The sequence below is a fragment of the Apis cerana genome, linkage group LG5, assembly GCF_029169275.1.
Source record: "Apis cerana isolate GH-2021 linkage group LG5, AcerK_1.0, whole genome shotgun sequence".
NCBI lineage: Eukaryota > Metazoa > Arthropoda > Insecta > Hymenoptera > Apidae > Apis > Apis cerana.
Genome location: NC_083856.1, coordinates 10,727,925 through 10,739,790, shown reverse-complemented (window position 1 = coordinate 10,739,790; position 11,866 = coordinate 10,727,925). Strand labels below are relative to the sequence as shown.

Here is an 11,866-nt window from a genome sequence, read left to right as displayed (position 1 = left end):
GAGTATTTATTCATAAAATCATAACATTACATAATTTTAAATTTAGAATAAAAATTGAAAAAAAGAATGCGAAAATGAAGATGAAACGTTGATAACGCTTATTTTTTTTTGAATGTTTAATTTTATTAATTACAAAATAAATACTTAATAAAATAAACAATATTATTTATAACTCAAAATTCCGAAACGAATTGAAAAAAATCTAATAGCGAGATTTTTTTAAAAAACTTTTATATATAATTTTTTAGCTTAATAAACATAAATAAGAAAAACAAATAGAAGAAAGATAGAGATAAAATCAAAATTATGAAATCTTCAGTGTCAAAACAAATAAAAAAAAGAAAATATTGGTTAAAATAGTAAAAATTGACAGTTAATGCCATCTTTTAAATATCTAAGAAATCTTTTCAAAAATAGAATTTTTAGCGCCAACTTTTTTTAAAGCATCTTGTTTCTAAAAATATTTAGAAGATGGCATTGATATTCAATTTTTTATTCTATTATTATTCTCTCTCTTTCTTCTATTACTTTCTATCTTTGTATACATTAGTTTCGTTTACAGCTAGAGATGGGGTTGATGTTTAATTTTTATTCTATCTCTCATTTTCTTCTACTATTTGCTATCCTTGCCTATATTAGTTTCGTTTGCGACACTCTAGAGATGGCGTTGATTTCAATATTTTTATTCTATCTCTGTATTTCTTCTATTATTATATTACTCTTCTTGTTTACAATTGATATATTGATTATAGATTCAATCTTAAATAAAAATGGTAAGTTATGAAGTATTTTTCGTAAAATAATTAATAATCATTTGTTAATAATAATTGTTAATAATAAATTTTTGTGATTGTGTGTAAAATTTTGTGTGTGTGATTGTTAATAATAAAAAATAATTATCATTGTATTATTAAATATTGAAAAAAAATGAATTATAGTAATATGATTTGTTATTAAATAAAAAATATTTTCTCTGTAGGATGTACAAAGGCATTCTGTACATACTCTTGTATTTCGATCTTTAAAAAGAACCCATGATATGTTTTTATTAAATCAAGGTACTTTGCCACCTATGGATCCTAATTTGTAAGTATATATATTTTGCTTTTTTTTATATAATACATGTAATATCAATATTCAAAAAATATAATAATGTTTTGTAGACAAAAAATAAAAAAATCTGTGAAAGCAAAAGACTCTTATGGCCCTGTACTAGAACGTGTTAAAAATAACAATATAATAAAAGTACAAAATGAAAATGAAAATATAGATCCTCCTCCACCAGGCGGTAATTATATATATCGTATATATTTTTATTATATTATCAATAATAATAATTAAATCTTCATTATTTTATATATTATATTGCTATAATATAATAAATATATATTTAGATGAATCTTTTGGAGGAAATAATTCTACTGCAGTTATACCTTATAACTCTATACAAAATAATAATATAGTAACAACACAAACAAATTCAGGAGGAAATGCAAATAATCTTACATTACATATGCCACAAAAAAAAACACATTCTATGGCAAAACCAAAGTGGCATGCACCATGGAAATTATATAGAGTTATTAGTGGTCATCTTGGTTGGGTAAGATGTTGTGCTGTTGAACCAGGGAATGAATGGTTTGCTACAGGTTCTGCAGATAGAGTAATTAAAGTAAGATTGTTTTATTTAATATTTTTATTGAATTATATATCCTTTCTATTATCTATTATTTATTAGCTTATAATTAATATTAGCTTATAATATTATCTATTTATTAGCTTATAATTATTAGCAGTTATAATATTTTTAAATATTCTAGATATGGGATCTTGCAAGTGGTAAATTGAAAGTTTCATTAACTGGTCATATAAGTAGTGTTCGTGGACTTGCATTTTCTCAACGACATCCATATCTATTTTCTTGTGGAGAAGATCGACAAGTAAAGTGTTGGGATCTTGAATATAATAAGGTTATTAAATTATATTAAATTTTAATTATTTATTGTATATGTACGATAATTAATTTAATAAATTCTATTATTATATTATATATTAATAAACTAAATATGACATAATTTGTTATTTTCATAGGTTATAAGACATTATCATGGTCATTTATCAGCTGTATATTCTATGGCATTACATCCTAGTATTGATGTATTAGTAACTGCAGGAAGAGATTCTACTGCAAGAGTGTGGGATATGCGCACCAAAGCAAATGTACATACACTTGTTGGTCATACGAATACAGTTGCTAGTGTAATTTGTCAGACAGCTGAACCACAGGTACTTTTTATGTATTTAATATTATGAAAGATGATTTTTTTAGTATAATATAATTTAAAAATATAACTTAAAAAAAAATTATTGAATGAACTACTTATATTTTTTATACATATATTTTTTTAATTAGATTGTCACTGGAAGTCATGATTGTACTATACGATTATGGGATTTAGCAGGTGGAAAATCTAGAGCTACTTTAACAAATCATAAAAAGAGTGTAAGAGCTGTAACTTTTCATCCATCATTGTATGTAATTTTTTTTGTTAAAATTTTCATTGTGTAAATTTTTCTTTGTTTCACTTATATTATTTATTAGATATATGTTTGCATCAGCATCCCCAGATAACATTAAACAATGGAAATGTCCAGAAGGAAAATTTATTCAGAATTTATCTGGACATAATGCTATTGTTAATTGTTTGGCTGTTAATCCTGATGGCGTGTTAGTTTCTGGAGCAGATAATGGTACTATGCATCTTTGGGACTGGAGGACAGGGTAAACGATATCTCATGTAAGAATTTTTTAAATTTATTCAATATTGCTCAAATATATAAATTTTAAGGTATAATTTCCAACGTTTACAAGCACCTGTTCAACCGGGTTCAATGGATAGTGAAGCTGGAGTATTTAGTATTACATTTGACATGTCTGGTACTCGTATGATTACAACGGAAGCAGATAAAACGATCAAAGTTTATAAAGAAGATGATACTGCTGTAAGAAAATTTTTTTTTATATATTAATTATATCAATAATTAAAGCACGAATGCAACTATTTTTTGTGTTAACATTTACAGACCGAAGAAACACATCCAGTAAATTGGAGACCAGATATAATAAAACGAAGAAAATATTAAGTGTTTTTATATATAATAAATATTATTAGTTTAAAATTTTTTTTTAAGTTCTATTTTTTAATATATAAAAGCCATATTAAAGAAATATGTTAATGTTTTATAATTCTTCATCCAAATCAAATTCTTCTTCTGGAAAATCTCCCACTTTCACGTGTATTGGTTTTACAAATCCACCATATTTTGGTAAACATTCAAAATACTTTTTTCCATTAACACTATAGAAACAAGATAAACAAAAAATTAAATATATATTAAAGATATTAAGAAAATATATCTTTTATATCTTATGTAAGATATTAAAAAGGTACAATATAAACCTAAAATAATAATGGCCTTACGTTCCATTATTTTTACCAAGTGGTTCATCATATTTTACTCCAATCCACCAACCTTCTTTAAATTCAGTTTTACCTATAAAAAAATTATAAAAAAAAAATAATATATATAATCAAATTAAAAGCATAAGAATTACTATACATACCAACATACATGATTATAGCTCTTCGTTTTGGTTGATTTGGTACACAAACTTCACAACGAGAACCAATTTTACATAATTGAGCAGCTGTTCTTTCTGCTTCTTCTTCTTGTTTTTTCTCTTCTGCTTTTCTTTTCATTTCTTCTTCATTATATTTTCCTAACTTATTTTTTTCCAAAAATGCCTTTACTGTATCTATATATATATATATATATATATATACACACACACACATACACATACATACATCACACACATATATTCAGATAAATATTTAAAATATTCTACATAATATTCAATATATCAATGAATTACAAAATATTTTAATTAGTTTTAAATGGAATTATAAATATGTTATAAAGAAATTTATGATATATATTAAGCTAGAATATTTTAAAAAAATATTTTTAAATAAATGATAATATTTTATTTTAGTAATTTTATGACATTGAAAATATTAAAAATTTTAAAAAATATTAAAAATCTATTATTTTTTTATGTAAATATTTTTAATTATAATTTATATGTTAGTGATTATTTTACCTGTTCTTTTAGCATATTCTTCTTCAGATATTTCAAATTTTTCTACATTGTTTAAATTTTCTTCAGTACGAGAAAAATTATCTATTACCTGAAATAATATTTTTATATATAATATTATTATAATTAAAAAGAATACTATTACTTCAAATAAATTTATTTTACATGTAGTCGCATTCCATCATCAATAGGATATGATCCTAATAAACGGTGGTTATCATCTAATTTGCAAATTAATTTATCATTTTTGTCATATACTTCAATTTTCATTGTTTTTGGATTACCACCAGTAAGAAGTTCCAATTTTCCCTTTAATGCAATAAAATAATATATAATAATATCAAATAATTATTATTTATATTCTTACTTTAAATTCATCAATTGTTATTCCTTTCTGAAATCGTCGTTCTACACAATATGAATTTTGGCTAGAATTAGTAATGGATAAATTTACAAAATCTGATGTTATTACGTTATAATCACTCATATTTCTTATAATGAAGAAGGAAATGTTTTCAAATCAACTTGCAGGCGACTTTGTATATAAGACTTTTAGACTTTGCATATAAAATAAGGTTATTTAAATTATAGTAGAGAAAAGATGGTAATGTAGAATTCTGTGGATAAATTGAAAAAGAACCAATATTATAATATATCTATGATTTTACAATAGAATATGTTTGCGGTAGAAAAAAAATGACATAAGATCAGAGGTAAATGTTGATTTGAAATATATTTAGTTTTTTATATATAATATTATATAGTTATGAGTATTTTTGTGAAATCAATTATTTTCTTAATTTTTTATATATTATTTTTTATCCGTTTATAAATTAATTTGATATATTTACTTATTTATAAAATTTTTTAATAATTTATGAAAATAAAAAAATTTACAATATTAATTTATTTTTGCTAATATGAAATTAAATATATATGAGAATAAAATGAATAGAGAATAACATTAATTCTTAATTAATTTTTACTTCAATAAATTGTTTTTCATTTTTTACATATATATAGATATTTACATATATCTCGAAGAATATAATTTTATAAAAAAAAATTTAATTTTTGTAAATAGTTAAATTATATATAAAAATAAAAATATAAATGTATATTATAATAATAATAAAAATAATAATACTAAATTTATTAAATATTATAATCAATATATCTACATTAGACAATCTATATTATCTACAAAATTCTATTTTTTCAAATAAAGATAAAATTTTTTAATTAAATTAATTTTTTTATTTAAAATTTTTAATATAAAAGAGAAATATATAAAAATTAAATTAAAGCTAAATTTAAATGATTTAATATATTATTTTTCGAAAAATAATAAAAAACAATTTCTACATTATCGCCCTTTTCTATAATATATATTATATGTATTATAAATAATATAATAAGTAATATAAGTAATAATTTTATATATTCTATTATATTTTGACAGATTAATATATATAAATATATTATAATAATATATATATAATTATATTATTATATTATAATAATATATATAATTATATTATTATATTATAATATATATAATTATATTATTATAATATAATAAAAATCGACATTGTTTTAATGTAATATTGATTTAAAATGTTGAAATAAAACCATAATTAGAAAACATATTTTTTATTACATAAACAGTTTTAAACATAAAATATTCATACATAAGTAATTTTAAAAATTTTACATTTATTCGAAATAAAGTGTTATAATACATTACATTTTTCATTTTTTATAAAGAATGTGCAATAGGCAAATATTATAATGAAATGAATTTTGTTATTAAAATAGATATGATATTATTATTATGAAGAAATACTATTTATTATGACATTTTTTAAACTTTTGTTTACAAAGTACTGTTCTTTTTTACATTGCAAAAAATTAACAACATTCCATTTTTAAACAAAATTATACTTCTGACAATATAAAAGAAATCATACTGTATAACTTCTTTTAATACTATGATAATAATATGAATAATATACTTTTTAGTATAAATATTATATTTTCAGAATATTCTATCCAATAATAAACTTTGCTAAAATATTTTGTAATTTTTGGAAGTTGCTGAAAGTTATTTAAATTATTCATTGTCAATAATTCTCTAAATAAATAATATTTATTTTATAAAAGCTTGGACTTTAATATTTCATAAACCATCTTATTTCGAAAATATGGCATATCCTGCTGTGTAAATGTGATTTTTTTGTTTGCACAAATATATTCAGCAAACATACAAGAGAAAACACCACAATCACTTCCATTCATTTGTTGTGGGATACTTTTGGCACACTCTAACTTCCAGTTACTAGTATCATAGTTTTGTTTCTTTTTGTCCAAGCTTTCATCTTCCAAATATTGTCGTAATGCTGATAGACATTTTGAATTGTTGCCACCCATACTGTCATAATAACGAATAGACTTATCTCTAAAGTCAATTATTGACATACACCAATGAATACCTAAATGTATAGGAACAACTATAAGATCTTGTGCAAAAATATCAATTTTTCTAGTCCATCTTTTTAGTGATGAATGTCCACCTGAGATTAATTTTGGATAAAAAAATGTATTCATAGCATGTACTTTTGGATACTTGTCATTAGTGGTACTTCTGGCTATTAGTAAATTCATATAAAAATTTATTACTTCGTCATTTAACCAATTTAGGTCAGCTAATGTATGAATATCTTTTCTTGTAATTCTTAGACCAAATCCTTCAACAAGAACTTCATCTGGTGGCCTAGAGATAAGAGCATTTTTTATTTCTTGCAGCATTTCCTCTGTTAAAGTAGGCAATTCTGGCTCTTCTAAATCTTCTTTTTCTTCTAAAACGGCTTCACATAACCTCATAGAGCGGGCTAAATGCTCTTCTAAAGCAGCTTCTCTTGCTAAACGATTATGTTTAGATAATACACATGTCATTTTTTTAAGTTTTTCTGCTTCTTTATAACGTTGTTCAATACGTTCATTATAACGTTTTGCTACTTGTGGAATAAAATCTTCTCTCATTACAGCTTTTGCTGCTAATTGATCTCTTAATGTATTTGTAGTTATACATTCAGTATATTTATTTTGTGAAAATTTTTCTTTTTCGATAACATTTTTTCTATGAGACAATGTTTTATTATGAATGGAATGTATTAGGTCTTCTTTTTCATCATTATCTAAATTAATTATTTCTGTATCTTTTTTTTCTTTAATTGAAGTATTCCAATGCATTTGTAACATTCTATCATGTTTTCTAGAAGCTGACTGAGTTTTGGAAAAAGGAGTTGAAGAACTAGATCTTTCTAAATCTATTACTTCTATTGGTTCTTGTGTAGATCTTTTATCATCATTTTTATCACATATGACATGTATCCTACGTGGGAGAAAATTTTGTAATAATTCTTCATACTGATTTTTTTCCCTTAAGCGATGAGTTTTAATCAATGTTGAACATTGTTGATGTGATTCAATATTTTGTATTCTTCCACTTTTATTAGAACATCCTATATTTACTTTGTCATAACATGGTTGAGATTTTGATGATGAAAAAGATGAAGAACAACAAGTAAGTGATTTTTCTCTACTATTATTACATGTACCATTTAATTTACTAGAAGCCTTAATGGAAGGATATTTATGTTTAGTAATAACTTGAACTTCATCCTCATCACTATCATCTTTAATTTCAATAGGTTCTTCCTCCACGTTAATAGTCTTATAATCACAACGATGTTTTTTTGGAGTAACAAATTCTTTTTCCAAACTAAATGAAACTGCTCTACGTTTCCTAGGTGCTTCATCTACCCACCCAAAAAATTTTTTTAAAAAGTCGAACAACAACATGATTGTTGTAAGAAAACAATTGCTTGTAGCACAAAGTCCAAATATTTTTTATTAATATGGCCATTCAATATATTATAAATTATATGCCTTTTATTATTCTGTCACTTAATCCTGAAAATTTCATCAGATTTTTATCATTTTTATTATTTATAATAAAATAACATAACTTAAAATATAAATATCTAACATTATCAAAAAAGAAATTTTAAATGTGGTACTTACAATATATATATATATATATATATGTATATATATATATATGTATTTATATGTAAGTATATATAAAGTTGAAATAGATGGCTACTATGTTGTTAATTCAAGTAACCTAAAATAATCCTTATATTAATTGAGGCATCCTAATCAAAATAAATAAATATAAAAATAAATATAAATCATTCATTAAAAATGATAAATATAATTACATATAAATTTGAAAATATAAATGTACCTAATATAAAAAGCCTTCATTTGATTTAATACTGCAAAAATTGATATTTTATGTTAATAACCGGTATTTTAAATTTTGTAGTATTTCATGGGAACATAAAAAATTATTACATGTTACGTACTTCACATATAAATTTAAACATAGCAAGTAATAAATCTGTATGTTCAATTCCATTGGTATTAATACGAACTATGGATAGACAACTCCCGCGTATTTTATGCAAAAATTTACGCCCTTTAGTGTCAGTTTCAATAACTATATGAGTTTTAATCGGCATTCATTTTCACCAGATGGCGAAAACTGGACAATCAGAAAAAGTTCTATATTTAAATTATTTTATTCTATTCTTTTATCGTGTGAACTTGACTTAATGCACAATCTATTATTTATCAAAGACAAAAACTGTTGTTGAGTAAATCCAATAATGTTGGATCTCATCATGATATAAATAATCAAGTGATTATAGTTACTAGTTTCAGATTCCCGCGATTTTATAAAATGTTTGTTTCTAATATTTTATTATGATAAATTAAATTAAATAATTTAATACAATAATATAAATAATGATATAGTAAATTATTTATATTTATCTTAATTCTTAATTTTTATTTTTTGTTTTAATATACTTTATATTTACTTATATTTATATTTGCTTAAACTGTATAAATATTTTATATAAATTTTTTATTTTAAAAAAAAAGTAAATAAGATTTACTTTATGATTTTTTCAATGTAGATGTGATATGTTTTCGGCTAATATATACATTATTATATGCCAACAATTTATAATTAAATATTTGAGTTAGATTTTAATCACGTAGTTTCATTTATACATCTAATATAATTTGTTGTATTAGAAAAATTCAAAAATTTGATTTAGACTTTTTAAATAATGTTTTTAAATACATATTTCCATAATATTTTAAAATAATTAAATTATTAAATATATTTGTAAAAATTTGTATAATAATATTATATATAGCTATAGATTCAAGTATATAATTACGCATGCGTGTTCAAATGTAATTTTATACATATAGGTAATGTGATTACAATATATAATAAAAATCTACGAATTTTTACATCTTATTTAAATATAAATTATAAATTAAATAAATAGATATTAATAGATAATTTTATTTAAAAATATTTGCAAAATATAAATGAAAATAAATGCAAAAATTATATATATGATGATCAGAAATTAAAAAAAATATAAACATTTAATAATACTAAAAACTTAATAGTAATATTATAATGAATAATATTAATCATGGATTTATTGCTGTTCATGTAGGTATGTTATTAGTTTTAGAAACATATATTTAAGCATAATTATAAAAAAACAAAATAAATTAATATTTTAATTAATTTATATGTTTGTGCTGAATATTATATTATGTTTTATTAGGGGCAGGACGACATTCCGAAACTCTTAAAGAAAAATATCAAAAATTATGTCGTCAAGCATGCAAAGCTGTAAGTTATTTAAATTTTTTATTTATAATATTTAATATCATAATATAATCTAATAATATTTTTAAAGGGTATACAGAATTTAAAAACTGGTGGTAGTTCATTAGATGCTGTAGTAGAAACTGTAATAGTATTAGAAAATTCTCCATTAACTAATGCTGGATTTGGTTCTAATCTTACATTAGAAGGAACCGTAGAATGTGATGCAAGCGTTATGGATGGTACTACATTGCAATTTGGAGCTGTTGGTGCAGTTAGTGGAATAAAAAATCCTGTTTTATTGGCAAAACGACTTTGTGAACATCAATCAGTTAAAATTGCATATGGTAGAATTCCACCAAGGTATAATTATTAAAAATTAATATTTTAAAGATTTAAAATAATATTTTTTTTTATTATTTATTTATAAAAATAAATAAATATAATGCAGTTTTCTAGTTGGAAATGGTGCACATGTATGGGCACAAGAAATGAGAATCCAAACTTTACCTCCAGAACAATTAATTTCAAGTATGTAAAATCTTTTATTATATTATTATTATTATTTGTTTTATTTAATAATTTAATAATATCTAATTATATTTAATAAAATTTATTATTATATTAATCTCAAAAATTTTTTTCTTTTTTATTTTTCATATACATTTTTCATATAATTTAGAAATTGTTAATAATAAACTATACATTTCTATGATTTTTGATAATATTTTATTATATATAAATTTAATAAATAATAATATTTTATTACATTTATATTTTTGTAGCAAAAGCACAGAAAATGTATAAACATTATAAAAGAAAAATAGAAAATTGTAATGCAGATGTTCAAAAGGTAAATAATTTTTAATAATATATTTTTTTTATTTTATTATTATATTATACTTTTTTAAATAGAATTTTAAATTAATTGAATAATATAGTATACCAAGCAAAGAATGGATACAGTTGGAGCAATATGTGTTGATAAAGAAGGAAATATTGCTGGAGCTTGTTCTAGTGGTGGTATTATTTTAAAATATCCTGGAAGAGTGGGACAGGTATATTTTACAAATTTATTTTTTATTATTATTATGTGCAAATGTTTTATTTGAAAATAATTAAATAATTATAATTTTAAGGCAGGAATGTGGGGATGTGGTACATGGGCATATAAAGATAAATATTCTATAGGAACAAGCACATCAGGCTGTGGAGAACATCTTATTCGTACTTTACTTGCACGAACAGTTGCAGAAGCTATATCACATAGTTCTTGTCCTATTACCAACTTGTATCATTCTATGAAAGCTGATTTTATCGGTGAAAACTCGTAACTACTTTATTATTATCTTTCAATATTAAAAATATTTTTTATTAGAGTGAAAAAATTACGATTTATAGATAAAATGTTTTTATAAAAATTAATGTTTTTATAGAAATACAAATTTTTTAGATTCAAAATTTTTGTATGGACTTGAACAGAAACTTGGAGGTGTTATTGCTATACGATATGCACCACAAGAAGGATTAGGGGATTTTCTTTGGAGTCATTCTACAAATTCAATGATAATAGGTTACATGAATTCAAATGAACAAACGCCAATGGTAAGATTGTTCATTTCTCAAAATAAAAATAAATATAAATAATATATTTATATTCTTTTTAGAGTCATATGGCTGTTCTTCCATCTCATGAAGTTGGTAAGAAAGCAATTGTTGAAGGAATTTGTTTTAAAATCACATAGTATATTAATTAATTTATAATTTGTGCAAGACAATATTATTATACCATATTACCATATAAAAAATTACTTAAAATAATTATTTATCTTTAATTAAGTTAAATATATATCTTTATAATTATGATATAAAAAAAGTATTAAAAAAAAAATATAATAAAATATCTTTGATGTTATAAGTTTCATCCATTTTTATAA

The 11,866-nt window shown here is 21.9% G+C and overlaps 4 protein-coding genes across 13 annotated transcripts; 2 read left to right on the top strand and 2 right to left on the bottom strand.

Annotated features, from left to right (window-relative positions):
• The first annotated feature begins 559 nt into the window (after positions 1 to 559).
• On the top strand, positions 560 to 3,229 carry LOC107997921 (pleiotropic regulator 1). 2 transcript variants are annotated; one of them, XM_028666722.2, is made up of 10 exons: positions 560 to 773; positions 980 to 1,086; positions 1,164 to 1,288; positions 1,395 to 1,672; positions 1,821 to 1,970; positions 2,092 to 2,286; positions 2,414 to 2,532; positions 2,603 to 2,782; positions 2,850 to 3,003; positions 3,085 to 3,229. In XM_028666722.2, the coding sequence occupies exons 1-10, from the start codon at positions 771 to 773 to the stop codon at positions 3,142 to 3,144; spliced, it is 1,371 nt and encodes a 456-aa protein (XP_028522523.1). In that variant the 5' UTR covers positions 560 to 770; the 3' UTR covers positions 3,145 to 3,229. The 2 variants fall into 2 exon arrangements, with proteins under 2 accessions (XP_028522523.1, XP_061931162.1); XM_062075178.1 differs by having other exon boundaries at positions 606 to 773; positions 1,164 to 1,303.
• On the bottom strand, positions 2,800 to 4,835 carry LOC107997922 (tubulin-folding cofactor B). 5 transcript variants are annotated; one of them, XR_009829781.1, is made up of 7 exons: positions 4,530 to 4,835; positions 4,328 to 4,471; positions 4,166 to 4,253; positions 3,626 to 3,817; positions 3,483 to 3,555; positions 3,087 to 3,359; positions 2,800 to 2,998 (listed from the first exon to the last, which is right to left on the bottom strand). XR_009829781.1 is itself a non-coding variant. In XM_062075179.1 (6 exons), exons 1-6 carry the CDS (start codon positions 4,647 to 4,649, stop codon positions 3,242 to 3,244), a joined length of 735 nt encoding a protein of 244 aa, XP_061931163.1. In that variant the 5' UTR covers positions 4,650 to 4,797; the 3' UTR covers positions 2,800 to 3,241. The 5 variants fall into 5 exon arrangements, 1 of the variants encoding a protein (XP_061931163.1); XR_009829780.1 differs by having other exon boundaries at positions 2,800 to 3,001; positions 4,530 to 4,797; XR_009829782.1 differs by lacking the exon at positions 4,328 to 4,471 and having other exon boundaries at positions 2,800 to 3,001; positions 4,530 to 4,797.
• Positions 4,836 to 5,799: 964 nt separating this feature from the next.
• Positions 5,800 to 8,733, bottom strand: LOC107997929 (sentrin-specific protease 1). 4 transcript variants are annotated; one of them, XM_028666713.2, is made up of 4 exons: positions 8,596 to 8,733; positions 8,475 to 8,505; positions 8,249 to 8,382; positions 5,800 to 8,137 (listed from the first exon to the last, which is right to left on the bottom strand). In XM_028666713.2, the coding sequence occupies exon 4, from the start codon at positions 8,024 to 8,026 to the stop codon at positions 6,317 to 6,319; it is 1,710 nt and encodes a 569-aa protein (XP_028522514.1). In that variant the 5' UTR covers positions 8,027 to 8,137; positions 8,249 to 8,382; positions 8,475 to 8,505; positions 8,596 to 8,733; the 3' UTR covers positions 5,800 to 6,316. The 4 variants fall into 4 exon arrangements, with proteins under 4 accessions (XP_028522514.1, XP_028522515.1, XP_061931156.1 ...); XM_028666714.2 differs by having other exon boundaries at positions 8,249 to 8,351; XM_062075172.1 differs by lacking the exon at positions 8,249 to 8,382.
• Positions 8,734 to 9,491: 758 nt separating this feature from the next.
• On the top strand, positions 9,492 to 11,847 carry LOC107997802 (threonine aspartase 1). Of its 2 annotated transcripts, none has more exons than XM_017056647.2 (9): positions 9,492 to 9,771; positions 9,886 to 9,953; positions 10,021 to 10,292; positions 10,381 to 10,460; positions 10,715 to 10,782; positions 10,871 to 10,987; positions 11,069 to 11,249; positions 11,383 to 11,534; positions 11,597 to 11,847. In XM_017056647.2, the coding sequence occupies exons 1-9, from the start codon at positions 9,732 to 9,734 to the stop codon at positions 11,672 to 11,674; spliced, it is 1,056 nt and encodes a 351-aa protein (XP_016912136.1). In that variant the 5' UTR covers positions 9,492 to 9,731; the 3' UTR covers positions 11,675 to 11,847. The 2 variants fall into 2 exon arrangements, with proteins under 2 accessions (XP_016912136.1, XP_028522516.1); XM_028666715.2 differs by having other exon boundaries at positions 11,069 to 11,259; positions 11,366 to 11,534.
• The last annotated feature ends 19 nt before the right edge of the window (positions 11,848 to 11,866 follow it).

Bases quoted from the DNA above. Each gene is read 5' to 3' on its own strand.
- LOC107997921 (XM_062075178.1), top strand. The intron at 1,304-1,394 runs GTATATATTTTT...ATATATATTTAG, and splicing joins AGGCGGTAATTATATATATC to ATGAATCTTTTGGAGGAAAT. The intron at 1,971-2,091 runs GTTATTAAATTA...TTATTTTCATAG, and splicing joins GGGATCTTGAATATAATAAG to GTTATAAGACATTATCATGG.
- LOC107997929 (XM_028666713.2), bottom strand. From the start codon at position 8,026: ATGTTGTTGTTCGACTTTTTAAAAAAATTTTTTGGGTGGGTAGATGAA.
- LOC107997802 (XM_028666715.2), top strand. From the start codon at position 9,732: ATGAATAATATTAATCATGGATTTATTGCTGTTCATGTAG. The intron at 10,293-10,380 runs GTATAATTATTA...AATATAATGCAG, and splicing joins TATGGTAGAATTCCACCAAG to TTTTCTAGTTGGAAATGGTG. The intron at 11,535-11,596 runs GTAAGATTGTTC...TATTCTTTTTAG, and splicing joins CAAATGAACAAACGCCAATG to AGTCATATGGCTGTTCTTCC.
- LOC107997922 (XM_062075179.1), bottom strand. From the start codon at position 4,649: ATGAGTGATTATAACGTAATAACATCAGATTTTGTAAATTTATCCATT. The intron at 4,472-4,529 runs GTAAGAATATAA...ATTGCATTAAAG, and splicing joins TAACAATTGATGAATTTAAA to GGAAAATTGGAACTTCTTAC. The intron at 3,818-4,165 runs GTAAAATAATCA...ATATATATATAG, and splicing joins AGAATATGCTAAAAGAACAG to ATACAGTAAAGGCATTTTTG.